Here is a 16,416-nt window from a genome sequence, read left to right on the forward strand (position 1 = left end):
TTTTTTTTTTTTTAGGGACCCCGTGGACCGGACAGGCTGCATCCTGCCCCCGGGCCACATTTTGCCCACCCCTGAATTAGTCCCACCTCCCCAAATATAAACTTAAAGCAACATTTTAAATCTAAAAGCTGCCATCATGTACAATAGTTGTGAAAGATTAACAATGCAACTATGTAACTAACAATTGGGGAGGGCATATTAGGCTTCAACAGTCACACTATAAAAGTGACCCAAATAAACCATATCTGTTTCTCATCTCTGATCACTTACTGGAATTCTAATTAGCAAACAAGATTTGAAGTACATGGGAGACTACTATGATTTAATAAGACTGTCACAAATATAGTTTCAAAGGTCTACTACATTAGCTAATAGTTTTCACATTTGTACAGAATTACATTTTATATATAGTATTTATATAGATTATCTTTATGGGGTTAATGTAAAAAAGTTCTTTTCAGGTGGTCACATCATAATACCTCCAGCACTGCCAGAGACCAGGCAGTTCAAGATCTGGAACATTTTTCTGTCCCTAGAAGTAGCCTGTGTCACTGTAATGTAACCACAGGTTGCCTGACCCACACTGGACCACAGGTGGGTTGTTCTAGCCTGTGGCTTGTAAAGGTTGATAGCAGCTGCAGTACAGAATGAAGAAAAGGTTGAAAGGATGGGGGCTTTTGTAAACATTGCCATAAAAGTCATCACAGCAATGCGGAGAATCAACAAGCCAAGAGAAAGATGTCTTTTCTAAACCATGTATGTTTTCAAGAAAGCATTGAGCAACTACATGGTCCTTCAAAAATGAATATGTATGTTTTGCCCAAGCTTAAAAAAAATAATTCAATATATAAAAGCCACAGAATATTAACAGTGACTATCAACATGAATATTAACCTATTCCACACCTGCATTTTTCCCTCAGAATTAGCCATATTCCCATACATAGCATGTACCTTACACATTTAGGTTCAACTAAAGCAGCTGTTTAATCATCAGAAAGTGGATCAATCAAATAAAGACATTTTGAAGCATTTTCCCAACCTGCACTAAGTAGCCAACAATCTTATCCTCTACCCAGTTAGTTGAAGAACTATGAGGAAATAGCATAATCTGCATCAGCAGCTACATTATTTACATTTATGGTAAAAAAAAAAAAATCATTTGAATGCATGCTTAGACTGGTGCCATATTTCAGATAGTAAGCTGATATACCTGTCCAGACACTGGAGATCATAAATCCAAACAGATCTAAACAATAAGAAAAGGACAGAAATCCCCATTCTGTGCTTTTCAGATCTAGCTCTCTAAACCAGTGGTTCTCTACCTTGTTGGTACCAGGACCCATTTGTACACATTGATGGCCAATCCCAACCCAGTAAATAGCTTAAGTAGAAAACCTGGCCCTGCTGATGCCTCTCACTCCCAACCCACTACCCCTCCAGCGCGTCGGGGAGGGGGTGGGTGTGTGGGGAATGGGGGACCCCAAGCAACTTCTTGCAGGCTGGGACTCTGCCAGCCTGCTTGTATGAGAATAGGGCTTTTTTCCCCGTGCTAATTGAGGGAAAAACCTCATCTTGTATTTGAGTAAATACAGTATTACTTAAGACAAGTATTAACTGCTTTTCAGTCAAATGGCTCCTGTGTACATGCCACCTGCAGGAAAACAGGGAACTCAAAATAGGCATATATATTCTTATATTTTTTATATATGAATTTTGATAAGTAACTATAGAATGTATTCAGCAATGTGTCAGAACACGACTTACCCAGCTGTAATCCTGGGTCTATTCTTTTATATTTTTTTATAATTTTTATATATTTTATATATAAAAGAATAGACCCAGGATTACAGCTGGGTAAGTCATGTTCTGACACATTGCTGAATACATTCTATAGTTACTTATCAAAATTTATTTAAAAGTAATTTTTATGGTATTAAACTAAATTCCAATGATAACTGTTTTAAAGATGTAAAATTATAAGTTGAATTAGTTAAAAATAAACAAATAACCCCTCTGGGTTCTATACAAAAACCTGTAAAAACAGGCAAGAAAGGAGAAAATTCCTTCAACTATTCCACTGCTGTGGAAGAACATGGGAAGAAGAAGAGAAGAGAAAGATTTTTCCTTATCACAGAACAGGATACAAGGCCAGCTCCCAAAGACTGAAAACCATACAGGAGAAATCAGTCAGCTTCCATCTGCCTGGAAGCTGTGTCCACTTCGTATTCCCCACCCAGAGAACACTTCAGCTTCTGCACACAGCAGTTGCTCCCAGGAATGCAACAAATACGTGGTATTGGTCTGTGGTAAAATTGGATCCCCTGCAGAGGGGTACTTTGAAAACATCACTTCTAAAATCATTGAATATTTCTGTCCCAAGTACTGCACAGCCAATGAGTGACAAGTTTTTACACTAACCACACTTACCTGTCCCCCTTTCCTTAGGACAGGTTCCCACATCCTCAATGGTTGAGGGAAAGGGAAAATAAGGCCACAGACAGGAGACAGTTTCTACTAGAAATATAGCCTGGGAGCTGGAACCCACATGTATTCCAACCCAATGGTTAAGGAGCTACACAAGCAAGCTCTCTAGTCAGGGCATGCTAGAAGACTGCTCTCTGGGCCACCTCCTCATTTAGGAAAACCCATTACTTAACAGCTTGTCTTCTCCCCTGCCCAGGAAGGGGGCAGGCTGGGAATAAGCAGCCCCCTGGGTTATAAATCAGCTTGTATGCAGTCTAGATAGGCTGTATGTAAGATGATTTAAAGCTGGAAGCACATGCAGCACTGAGTGGCACAAGCAGCATTGACAGAAAGCAGAGCCATGAACTGAGGACCACAGAGGCTGTATTTAAAGCCCAGAGGGCTGTAAACCAGGGCAGAGATAGCTTCCCTGGCCCCAAGTCCCAGCTCCAAGGGCTTTGCAATCCTCACCCCTGTTACCAAGCTAGGAAATGGGGATAGCAAGGGGAAGCTGGCTAGGAAGAAGGCATGGGGAAAGCATGGGGTTCCTGGTCCTGCAAGCTTTCAATCCCTGCCTCCACAACCCAACTGGGTAGCAAGGGTGGCATTTAAAACCTGGGGCCCAGGAACCGTGGTGGGGAAGTGGGGAGGGGCATTCTGCCAGGTACAGAACCCTCCTGGGGCTCCAGCCCTGGGCACACCTGGACACATCAAGTGCACCAGACAGGGGCTCTTCTCCCATAGCAGGAACCTTCTCGGGGCTCCAGGAGAGTTCCCACTGCCAGAGAATTGATGCTCCCCAACCCCCCAGTCAACTGGTGGGGGGAGAGGGGGAAGCAATGCGGAGGATTCTCCCAGAACTAGGGGCTGTTTCCAGCCCTAGATTTATCTGCCTCCCCCCTACTGTACTCCTCCAAAGTACACAGGGTAAAGGCTCTTCTCAAGTTTCTGCCACATGAGAATACCCTCCCATCCTATCAATCAGTTGACTGGTGAGATGAGGGAAGGGTATGCAAAGGAAGGGCAATCAGGGAGCCAGTGCTCTCCCTCCCCCTCCCATGGTGGGAGATAGGGAAAGCAAACAACTGCAGGATAACTGCTGTCCTTAACACCAGAGACAAGCATATACCTACTCAAGTTAGGGCAGGACAGAATTTACTTGTAGAATAGTAGTTTTTCGTCCCCAAGAAAGGCCCCCGAACAGCTGTACTTTCCCTTTTTTGCACCAGGAGACAGGTTCTTCTCCCAGTACAAATGTCTTGCAGCCTAAGAATGTGCCCACAGTTATAATATAGCTCCTTTTTATGGGGATTTTTAGGACATGACAGTTTCCTCAGTTCTAGCACATTTGGATGTGCTAGAAATTCTTGAAGTAAAACATCTTCTACAATAAATACAGTAGTTCTAATATGTCATCAATGTATTTGCCCTATGGCTGCAGATGAAGTCAAAGGGTCAAGGGCTGTCCACATTGAAGTCACTGAGTGTTGTCACTAATTTCAACTACAGCAGACCGACCACAATGGTTTAAATCAATCAATCTGTTCTCCTACACTAATCAGCATTATTCCATATCATTAAAATTACTATGGGAAAAATGCTTAAGAGAACTCAAAAATGGAGGCTTTAATAAGTTCATAAAAGCTAGACTAGTGCTACAGTAATAGGCCAAGTCATCTCACTGGGAAAAGAGGTACGAGTGTTAAAACACACCCACAAGCTTTCCTTAATATTTATGTAGTGCACTACAGAATGGTTCATTTAGATTTTATTATGTCAAGCTAAAATTTATTCAAACAGCAAATCAGCTACACTCAAAAACACAGTAAAAACGCAGCCTTCAACTACACACCACAGTGTTAATTGCAAGACCATTAAAACATAATAATATGACCTACAGAAACTCTTGTTTGGCTGTGCTTGTAGGAGATGTAGGAAAATCCTCCAGTCTATAGATGAAGATTGAAGAGTAAGCAAGAAAAACAAAAAGCAAATAAAGAATAAATATTCATGCAAAATTAGTTAAATACTTGTAACCCACAATATGACAAATATATTAAAATTTAACAAGATTGAAATGTTTGTTTAAAACCTGCATTACTTTTTTCTTTTTCTTTTTTGCAGTGCCTCTGTCTGTGTGCAAGATCAGAGAAACTGTAACTAGCAGAAACACGAACAGCAGCAACCACCTTATAAAATAGATGGCTAACCAGTTAGCACTTTAATTCACATTTGTTGAACAGCTGTTTACCAACAGCAATTTTGGTGGGGGATAATATCAACCATACAGTTTTTTAATATGGAAAAAACAGAGATAGGTAGTAAGAATTTATATAGCATAGATAAAACTAGACAAGTGTTGTTCTGAAAAAGCAAGACCCAACTTGTTTTCTACAGCCCCCTTTGCTGCTTCATCATCCTGAATATTTTAAAAGATCAGAGTTACATACTGAGGGTTACCCAGCTAACATTGATTACCTCCGTAAAAGTGATCTACAGTATAAAAAATTCAACATTTTAAATTTGTAGTGTTCTGCAACTCAAATATAAAGAAGTTCAAATAGAAAGGAAGTAAGAAAAATATGCATGCATTTTAATCTGAGCTTGTGAACACAGCAAAATAGCTGCCAATGTGCATAGTGAGCAGGTCATTCAAAGCATTCATGCGCAAAAAGTGATTTTTTTAAAAATGATGTCAGTTGGACAGAGGGAAATAGACCTTGGAGAGGTGAAATGATGTAAGAAACCATGCAACTTGGGAGATCATAGGTGTCCAGTTATAGAGCAATATTAATTCAAATGGGAAAGATGGGCATCAAAACATTAAATACTTTTTAAAAACCTCTTTGTACCATTCAGTACAATCTACAAACTCTTTTTAAAAATAATTATCAAAAAGACAGAAATACTTATGTACACAAATGGAATTCAGTTGTTTTGTGTACAGAAAAGGTAAAATTGCTCAGGAGAGCCATGATAGAATTAAAAAAAATATTTTTTTTTTTATTCAAAGGACCTATTTGCTACTATAGTAATTTATGGAAGCCAGCCATTCATTCATTTAGGCAGATATCCTGCAAACACTTGTGCACATCTTGAACTTGATGAATGAGAATAAACCTACAGGAGTATTCACATGTGTACAGTTAATTACATGCCTAAATATTTGCATGATTGAAGGCCAGGATTAAGGATCATTTACTATCACCCAAATACTGCTCATGCTAAATTAATGAGATGACTCATATGAGTTATTGTTTATGTAATGCACGTGACATTTGTCCTAGTCAAACATTTTTAGCATATATTGTCTGTGGGTGGAAAAAACAATTACTTCACACTATAAATGCCATTTTGAAATAAAAAGATGTAAATCTAATTTAAAAAGAAACCCCCTCTCTATTTACGTATGATTATATTTATATACCAAACTCAGTCCCAAGTATACAAGTCCTACAGTGCTGCCCTGGGAATCGCAGTGACTTCAAGTGAGGTATGCCTTGATTTAGGGGTCCATGCAAACAGAATTCATTAAAGAATCATAAATTTATCCTCCAAAATAAGCCCCATACATTTATCTATATAAATAATGGTTACACTATGTATATAACTGTGCTTTGATATTTTAGAGTTGATACTGGCATTACACTCACTGGATATTTGGTGTAATTCCTTCCAGCAGGACAATATTAACACCACCTATATGAGCAGTGGCACATGTTTCTGTCATCTTTTGGTGCAGGACATCTTTGAGAAGAAAAAGAAAATATTTTTAAAACATTTCAATACAAAATAATGCCTCTAATACATGTCCAATGACAGCCAAAATATGGAAATGGAGAATGGATGGAATGACGTATAGAACCCACTATTTTTGGTAACTCACTATTTGAACTCACTATTTTTGGTAACTGTATTCAATAGTGTCATGAAAAGCTGCAAAAATGTAAGACATGCTTTTATTTTCTGAAGTGTTTTTATTGCATATCACTTTCTGGAAATCTTAAATACTTCAAAATAAAAGACTGTTTTTGTATCTTGTATTTTTATATGGTAACTATATAAAACCTAATATTACATTCAAGTGTGGGAACACATTTAGAATTAAGTCAGAGGAAAGCTAAAAGTGACCATACAAGAAAACTCTCTCTCACCTTTCATTTTTTCTTTTAGGGTGAAACTACCATGTATTCTCTTTAATTCAGATTCCATTGTTAGCCCACCAATATCTGCTTCCAGGTGGGTGCGATTCACCATTCCTATTCCAAAGACTATTAGAGTCACATGCTGAGGTTCTGAAGTAACCAGACTACGTTTCCTTTGTGGCCTGTTCATGCTGTTATTGTCTTGTTCATTTTCAAACGCAACCCTACAAACCGGTTCTGAAGGGCTCCGAACACCTGCCCAAATACATATCAGTTATTGAGAGAGAGCTTAAATTGTTTTCACAAATGATAGTTTGCATTTAAAACTGGAAATCATATTTTGCACAAAAATAAGGTAGCATTTTGCTAACCATTGGGACCATGCTTATTTCACTCCAATAAAATTTTCAATCGAGTAAAATGCAGGAACATCACTAGTAAAATAATGAGCAATACACTATAATATGATCTGATTATTGTATGGCTCTGACAGTTGCTCGCTTATTCCCTTAAACTAAAAAAGAGCTCTTCAACATTAAGGCCTGGAAAGACAGTTGAACATGTGGCCAAATAGGTATGCCAATGTAACAGATTTTAAAATGAGCAGCAACCACTGGGCCTAGTTATTAGGCAGAGCTCTCTCCACTTTCCAAGTGGCAACAGATTTTAGAAAGGAAACACATATCATAAAAACCAACAGGATAAGTTCTCCCCACCAGTGTATTTCATCTTTAACTAGATTTTCCAGTCAGGAGGTTCTTGTAATTTAGTTTGGGTGACAGTTTTCCTTCCAACCCTTTGAAGGTAACATTAAAAATAATACAATAGCAAAAATTACATTTTGTATACATTAGTTGGGGATATTACACCCTGTTTACAAAACTATTTGGCTTCCTGTTTATTTAGTAAATATATTGACATCTGTATAACAGTTTTTTCCCCCAGCTTTTAGCTTTTTACACTAGAGAAAAAATCTCAACAAAATGTAATCCATGAGGTAGAACTTGAACTGCCATGGATATTTATAGTACCATATATCTATGTAATGCATGTGGGATTTATCCTAGTCAAACATGTGTATTATACATTGCCTGTGGAATGTTGAAGTTAACAGCAGGGTGACTTCAGTGGAGTCAGTATTTCACCTTCTTTCTTTTCCTTAAAGTTAAACTAAGCAGGGGTCTGAGATTTCCATCTGCAAAGTGACTGAGTAAAAATGACCTCCTTACTCAATTTTAATATTTGCATGTATTAAGATTTATATTTAGTAACTTGAAAAAATATAAATCCCTTTCATTAATTTTTTAGGGTTCCAAAGACCAAGTATCTATGGAAAAAGTAGCTGGAAGTCTACTGTGTTCACAACTGATCAATAGAAGTATTACCTAACCAGTAATTACAGTTTAAATTGTAATCTGCCCTCACTTGCACCAGTGCAATCCATATCAAGGTAAGAAGTATACCAAGCAGCAAGGACTGAAAACAACTTGAGTAGAATTTGGAAGAGGAAGAATACCTCGAGCTTGACTTTCAACCACTACATGGAGTTTGCAGAGTTGTCAGTCAAGTTTACATGCAAATAAACATTTGCTTGAGTGGCGAAAAATCAACAAGGGACAAGCATGAGTCTTGAATAACTGATTACCATGTTTTCCCCCCCCACACAATATCTCTTCTCCAAAACTCAGAAGCTGGAAAGTGGGGTATACATTATAAGAAAAGAAATGTGGCAAGAGCTGTTTCTGCAGCATAAGCCTCTGCCAGAGAAAGAGAAAATTAACACTCCATATGTTCCACATAAGGAAGCAGCACAAGGAGCATGCTGAGCTCCCTAACTGATGTTATTCAGTTACTTAAGGCTACTTACAAGTATTTTCAAAGAAAGATCCCTTTTTTGTCATTCTGCCTTTCAAAAACAAGGCATTTTCTCTTAGTTAGGGGCATGCTGCATGCAAGAAAACAGTATTACAGTTTCTAGAAAGAAATGTTTAAGTAAATCTAAGAAAAAGTCTTTCCTTTAGTAACTTCTATAAGAACCTACTGTTACAAAAGTATGAAGATTAAAATTACTTTGTACCCTAAAGCCTCACCTGCTGGCCCAAATGTCTCAGAAGACTTTTCTAGAATGCCTGTTGGATCAGAAATGAGTGAATAGAAATTCAACAATTTATACATATTTTGCCAGCACTCTGCAGAAGGCTCACTCTGTTCTGACACTGTAATAGAATCTGAGTCATCCATATGAATAGTCATGTGATCAACTACATCCTTTGAACCCTTCCTGGATACTTTAGAAGTTCTTCTTTCTGATCTCCCAAGGGAATTCTTGTTTCGAGTTTCTTTTTTATTGTTCTCATTATTGGCTCGTTTGTTCTTTGCATTATTTACTCTATTAACTCCATTAAGGCTTCCCCGAGAACTACGACTAAAGTCAGATGAGCGGAAGTCTCTGTGTTTGCGGGTTTTAAAGGTCGGTGTTGGAGAAGCTGATCCAGCTGTGTATCTGCTTAGTTTGATATCCGTCTGTGTGGCTTTGATATCGTCTATCATTGTACTGAACTGATGAATAAGACGAACCAGTGCCATATCCACATGCTGGCTTATAGACTGGCAGGAAATTGTAAAGTTACAGTGAAAAGTATTATAGTAACGCTTATTCAAATCATGAAAAGAAAGGGCACTCGTAGAGTTTTGTGGTGTGCACATTGACTTCTCCATTACAACAGCACTAATGCTAAACGTTTCCAACATCAACGCTGGTTTGAATTCAAGTGGGGGAAGATTGACAGCTCCTTGCCTAATAAAAAGAAAGAGATCAGTCACAACTTTTTAAAAGAAATGAAGCCCAGCTTAGTTTAAATCACTTCTATGCAATAAATTCAATCAGAGATAGTAAGAACATTCGGTTCCTTCAGGACAACACCTTCTCACCATGATTTGTTTCTATCTTTACTATGTAGTTGCACAATGCCATACAATAACAACCTCGCACCAGCAGGACACCGACTGCTGTTATCCCCCTGCTTCACCTGTGGCTGTCTAGCTTGCTATGCCTTGTGGTTCTATAACAGGATTGACAGTTTTAAGACACACACGCGTACACACACACACACACTTTTACCTTCGTGCTCGTTTGCTTTTTCTCCCCTTTGCTGTATCTGAATCAACAATGTCTGCCCTCAGACAGTCTAAGGTCCCTGAGAATGAAAGGTGCTCTCCAAAGTACATTCTGTAGCACAATGGTACTGCATCTTGAGACTGAATCCCTGTATAGCTCAGGAGAGGTTTGAAAACAACCTTTAAAAAAAACAAAAACAAACAAAACAATAGAAAACACACAAATTTCTGAATTACAGCTAAATCTTTACTTTCCAGTCACATGGCAGGGGGTCAGACTAGATGATCTGTCTAGGTCCCTTCCGACTCATTGATTCTATGATTGATTCTAAATACTGCTCAGGCACATAAGAGTATATTCATTAAATCCATTATAAATTGTAAAAAAACCCAAACCTGCAAAATGTATTTGCAGCATGTCCTAGGGGGACAGTCACTGGGGCAAAGAAGACCCTCCATGCAGTGGAACTGGGGACAGGGGTGACCTACCCCTACAAGAAAAGCCCTAAAACCAGGGCAAACTTACTGATTTCAGGCCGTGGAGTGAGAGACAAGCTGCACCGGCAGGAAATGCCCGCACGGTTCGTGAACCACACTTATTTCTGGCTGAAGCTGGCACAGGCAGATGACCGTTTCAGGACGCCACCCGGCCGGAATAAAAGCGGGCACAGGGAGAGACGCCAGGGAAGCACAGAAGGCGGCAGATGGGGGAAGGTGCTCCCCACGTCATGTGCGAGTAGTACCGGTGTGTAACGAGAAATCAGGCTTTAGTGGTGCAGGAGAGGTCCTCGATAGGGGAGACGACCCAGAGCAGCACTGAGGGATGATCCAAGCCACAGGCATGGGGGCTGTGACTGAGGAACGGATGCTATCCTCCTCCCTTAGCCCTCTATCAAAGTGCCTGGATTCTTTTTTTGTTTGTTTGCTCTTTTCTTCTTTTTTTGGCCAGAGACAGCACAGAAAGGGTGGAGGCGAGGGCCGGAACATGGGCAACGCTCCAAGGACTGGAGCAGCCTAGGAACAGTGGCAAGCAGCCGGGTGGCCATTGAAGACACACCAGAAGAGCAAGGTAACTAGGTCACCCCAAAGGTACAGTGACAGGGAAGAGCCAACTGTAGCCCAGGTGATGTAGACAGCAGGGATTGATGAGACCAGAGGGCAAGATGCACCAAGACCAAGTGGCCTGTCCTGGAGGCTGGCATATGGAAGGTGTGTAGGGGAGGTGGAGCCCCACAGATATCTGCCAAAGGGCATGGCCAACCTGAGAGAGTCCTTAACAGGGGAACCTACCACTGAAGATTCAATCAAAGTCATGGCAGGCGAGTTTTTGGGGCTTTCCCTGGGGTAAATCGAGGACCTCTCCAGAGGTCATCAGCGCCCAACACCAGGCACAAAGGTGGCACATAAGCGTTTATTCAAGACCAGGCGGGCACATATTGATATAAAATAAATATAGTAAACTTAATTATCTGCAAAAGCCACAAAAATACCCATGCAGCATTATAGCATCAGTAACTCATTAAGTTGAATGGAAGGCTATGTAAGCAGGGTCCCATCTAATCATAGTTAAAGAGCAAAAATATTTTCCCTTCCATGGAATTCCAACACACACTGTTAAAATACTGACCTGCGCATCTGCCAGTTGAACAGCAGGAAAGCCCTGGTTCCCCTCTTCAACACCTGCAATGTCATCCTGACTGGTGCTATGCTGAGAATGCGTCCCATCCAAAGTGTTCTGGTCACTGGAGAGAACTGTATTGAAATCTGAAGCAGAAGGAATTGTAGGAAGGTTGGGAGCAGCACCTAAAAGAGTAAATCTGAGTATAACACTCCATAATACCACAAGTCAGAACAACAGTTCCACTAGACTATTCCTTAGTGCTGACTAGTAAAAGTATAGGAATTGACCTGAAAAGGGGTACTATATAGGAGCGTTTCATTCTGCCATTATAGAAGTCAAGGTATTTAACTAGGCTGCTAACATTACTAAACAACCTTAGGAGTGCTTCTTTAGTAGCAACTTACTACAGCTAAAGTTCCCATAACACTAAACAATTTTTAAAAGGGAGAGGGAAAACAGACTTATTGTTTCATCCATCCACTATGCAACAGAATGGAGTTAAGCTACTATAACTTTAAACACGAATGAAAAAACAAGTTTCACTTCCACTTGGAACAGAACTGAGTGGACAAAACAGTTACAGGAGATCAGCTGCTAAACACTATAATTTTAAAGCACTCTAACTGTCCATCACTTCACCCCTCCTATCATTTAACACACTTACATATCTACAACTATACTCTACAAGGCGAGTTCAATTTCACAAGAAATGGAATACACCCTAGCCTTATTAAAAATCAGAAGTCGGGAAACCAGTTTGATAAAATAGTGTTAAATAAAGGAAATAGACCCAGATCAAAATACAGCATTTGCTAGCCTAAAATTTTATAGGCTTCCATGACTTGTACAACTATGTGATGAGATGGAACTTATCCTGCTACATCACAACTAATTAGCATAGAATTGTTATTTATGCAACAATAAGGATGGAGGGGGTTTAGAGTTCCAGTTCATATGCGTCTTGTCTTGATGTACATGTGCCTCTGGATCACTCCAGCCAGCAATGTCCACTGGGGCCATATCCGCACCCTAGATTTCCTTGAGTCCCATCATTAAAGGTTGTGAATGGTGGAACTGCTTCAACCAACCCACAAGTTCTTGACTAATACAGAATCCCAGAAGAACAGAACACCATGGATGAAGCAAAAGACACTTTGCTTCAACAATATCTCATAACAGATATCCCCAAAAAGGGCTGGCAATCTCCAAGATGTATTGATCCACAGTAAATCTACTATAGCCTTCTAACAAACAAAAAGAAAGCTGGCAAGGACAATTTTTGGCAGATTGGTCTGAGTTCAAGAGCGAAGAGTCCCGAATTCGAAGATCATCTAGCATCTGGACCTTTTCAGGTATTTCTAATGACTGGAGCAAAGAGAACAATCAACCACCCTGCAGGCATGTTAGGCCCCTGAAAACCAGCAGAAATTCCAGTTGGTGCAGAATATAGTGGCCCACCTGCTGCTGCTACACAAGGGTTATGAGGAGCATATAACTCCAGTACCCCAGGTATGCCCTGGCTCCCAATAGCTTTCCAGGAGCAATTCAAAGTGCTAGTTCTGATTTATAAGGCCCTAAACCATCTGAACCCTACATATCTAAGGGATTACCGTCTCCCTTATACTGCATTGTGATCCCTAAGGTCTGAGGAGAGCAACCTGTTGCAAGTACCATCAATGAGCCATATCCAATTAGCGAAAGTGTGCGGAAGCTTGTTCTCAGCAGGTGTTGCTCAGCTCTGGAACTCTGTCTTGAGGCCTACAGAGCTGAATATTCATATGAGATATTGTTTAGGGCAGGGGTCAGCAACCCATAGCCCATGGCATCATTGGATCCAGTCCACGCATGTGGGGCTTCAGCAGCAGCAGGCATTTCCCCTACGCCATGGCAGGGAGAAACAGGAGCTGCAGGCCCCTCCCCCCCCACTGGAACAGGGAGAAGTGGTAGCCAGGTTCTAGCACCACCCTGCCCACCACTGACCCAAGGCAGGTCATTCCAGGCTACAGCCTGAGCTAGAAAAATATTTAGCTGCAGTACCAACAAAGGATAATGGTTCTTAACACTGCTGCACACATTTGCTTTTAGTTTTGAATTCATAAACACACCATTGTCTATTATCAGTATCAACATGCAAACATAATCCCTTAACTAGATCAGCATTATTTCTCCCTATTCAACTATACTGATAAGATTAAAAAAAAAAAAACAAAACCTGTAGGGTAGTTGCTACAAGCCTTTAGAGAGAAACAAATCATGATAGATCAGTATGTTCAGGCCACAGAATTATGCCCGCAAGAAACCAAAGTCGTGATCAAATTATTCTTCTCCAATAAAAAAGCCAAACTACCCCCCCACCCCATATCTCTTTTACAAGTAAGACAGCACTATTTCTAATTTGTGGTACTCTACAAAAAATAGCACTCTACAAAATAAAACACTTTACAAACACCAAACAAAAACCCAGCAAATAATACCTTAATAATTAATAAAATAGGAACAGTGCCACACCCAGGGAATACTTTAAAAGTATGGAAAGCTAAACAGATACAAATTTTTTTTAAATACAAGGGCCTATATTTGTTCAAGATTAAATTATTATAAGATAATTATTATAACTTGAGATGATGACACAGCTGAAGGATGGTAAACAAGTTAGATGAAACACAAATATTAAACCATTGAAAATTAAAATATTTAGATTTGAGACTTGAACAAAGGCTTATAAAAGCACTAGAAAACAGACCAGTAAGCTACAGTAGGTTTTAAAGCATTTTATCATAGTTTTTTTGAGTCTTCAAATCTCAGCTCTTTTCCCCCTACCATATACCCCAACTATTTTCTCTCCCTTTTTCCCCCTCCCTACTAACCCACCGTTTTGCCTCCCCTCCAGGATAGCAAAGCTCATTTCCTCTTAAGGCAGCCAAAATGTACATTTGCTTATGTTTTGTTTCCAATGAAATGGACAAAAAAAAAGAAGCAGGGTTTTTACAGTGCAAACAAGGACCTTCACAAAAATACAACCTTTATTATGGAAAGGAGCCTCAACACAAGGATAGAGAGGGATGAAAATAAAAAGGATCTGTACATGTTGGGAAACTTGCAATACTCCAATTAAATCACCAGACAGCCTTATGGAAAGACATACCGTACTTACTTCATTCCAAGATACATTTTCCACCCAACCTCCCCTTTCAACATGGGGAAAACAAAACTGCATCTCAAAACAGAGTACCAAGTGAAAATGCAGTACCTGCAGTCAGAAAAAGCAGCAGGAATCCACTTAATGAGACATGGGGAAGAGGCATCTGGCAATGTGGGACCTGGTGGAGATGTAATGGGCAGCACATGGAGACAGGGTGATGCAGGACCCAGAGAAACAAGGGACATGCAGAACGGAAGCCCACGACAGCGCGGAACCCACTGCAGAGGCATGGGGTAGCACGAGAAATGGCATGGAGGCAGCCAGCAGTATAGCAGCAGCACTGCAGGGTGGGTGGGACAGGGTGGGGTGGGAAGAGGGAGAGTGAAGGAGGTCAGGAAAATTTATAATTTTCCATCTACATAATCTAGTTACTGTGGAGTTAACTTAAATTCAAAAAAGTCATAGCATCATAGGAAATTGGGGATTGGAAGGTACTTCAAAAAGTCATTTATGCCAGCCCCTGCTCAAGGTAGGACCATCCCTGACTAAAACATCCTAACCGAGTGTCTGTCCAACATGCTCTTGAAAACTAAGGATGGAGATTCCACAACTTCTCTAAGTAACCTGTTCCAATGCTCGGCCAGCCTCTGTCAGAAAGTTCCTCCTCATCTCCAACCTAAATTTCCCCTGCTGCAACTCTTCAGCTTGGCAAAGAGAAGGCTCAGGGGGGACTTGGTGGCTGCCTATAAGTATATAAGAGGGGTGCATCAGGATCTGGGAGAAAACTTGTTCATCAGGACTCCCCAAGGGATAACTAGGTCTAATGGCCACAGACTTCTAGGAGGCCGATTCAGACTTGATTTAAGAAAAAACTTCTTTACAGTCCACGTGTCCAAGGTCTGGAACAGACTCCTCCCAGAGGTGGTGCAAGCACCTACTCTGGACTCATTCAAAAGGCGTTTGAATGTTTATCTTGCTGGGACCAATTGATCCCTGCAGACTTTCTGCCTCTGGCAGGGGGGCTGGACTCAATCTCACAAGGTCCCTTCCAGCCCCTAATGCCTATGAAATCTATGAAATTACTCCTAGTCCTGTCCCTGACAGCCAAGTCATCTTAGGTAAATACAGGAAATCTAGAAGTTTGAGCATTTTTTATTCCCCTTTCAGCTGTTTAGTAACCCTAACTTTTTAGTTTTAGATTTTTTTATTCTCCTTCCTTTCAGGAGCAATTTTTTTACAGTTTATTGAATCCTGCATGAATCACCAACAGGTTGAAAATGCTGAGTAAAGAGTTAGTCAATACAGAATGATAGAGGCCAGAAGAGTGAAATTTACATTTTGTTGATATAAAAGTGTTTTCTATTAAAACTCATGGTAATATTTTAATTCTACACATACATATATGTGAATTGACTGTTTCTGTGACATAAGGGAGTTCTATCCATCTTTTACAAATAAGGAACTACAAACAAAAAATAAGCATACCCCAAAAGAGCAGATTTCTGCTCACTGGCTGGCTACAGACAATTGCCAGAATTCAAGCATAAGAATCTACTACTTCTTCCAATATGCAAGGATACAAATCACCTAACTATTACCAGAACGCATGGAACTCTGCTACTGTTGTAGAACTGTACAGTTAAGTCTGAATTCATTTCTTGGACACTACTGTGAAAATTTGCAATGGCCATATCACCATCACACTATGTTAGAACCCATCGACTGCTACAGCTACCTCCACACCACCAAGTTTCAGCCTAAACATAGCACTAGATGCATTATCTACTGCCAAGCTCTATATTACTACTACATCTCTTCTGATCCCACCAACTGGGATGCACACCTCAGGGATCTACAACAGGGTTTCCTACATTTACAGTACTATCCCCAACTGTAGCCATGCAAATCAATAGAGCCAGACTCAGA

At 40.2% G+C, this 16,416-nt stretch overlaps 1 protein-coding gene across 3 annotated transcripts in view; it reads right to left on the reverse strand.

The window, feature by feature from the left end:
* KIAA1109 (KIAA1109 ortholog) overlaps positions 1-16,416 on the reverse strand; it is a 299,447-nt gene that overhangs the window by 107,235 nt on the left and 175,796 nt on the right. For all 3 annotated transcript variants that reach the window (XM_019522065.1, XM_019522064.1, XM_019522063.1), the window contains exons 44-49: positions 11,355-11,530; positions 9,732-9,907; positions 8,701-9,407; positions 6,620-6,865; positions 6,119-6,212; positions 4,364-4,414 (exon numbers count right to left, since the gene is read on the reverse strand). In XM_019522065.1, the coding sequence (XP_019377610.1) occupies positions 4,364-4,414; positions 6,119-6,212; positions 6,620-6,865; positions 8,701-9,407; positions 9,732-9,907; positions 11,355-11,530 (1,450 nt within the window). The remainder of the gene's footprint in view (positions 1-4,363; positions 4,415-6,118; positions 6,213-6,619; positions 6,866-8,700; positions 9,408-9,731; positions 9,908-11,354; positions 11,531-16,416) is intronic.

The sequence above is a fragment of the Gavialis gangeticus genome, unplaced genomic scaffold, assembly GCF_001723915.1.
Source record: "Gavialis gangeticus isolate Ggan-Ray unplaced genomic scaffold, GavGan_comp1, whole genome shotgun sequence".
Lineage (NCBI taxonomy): Eukaryota > Metazoa > Chordata > Crocodylia > Gavialidae > Gavialis > Gavialis gangeticus.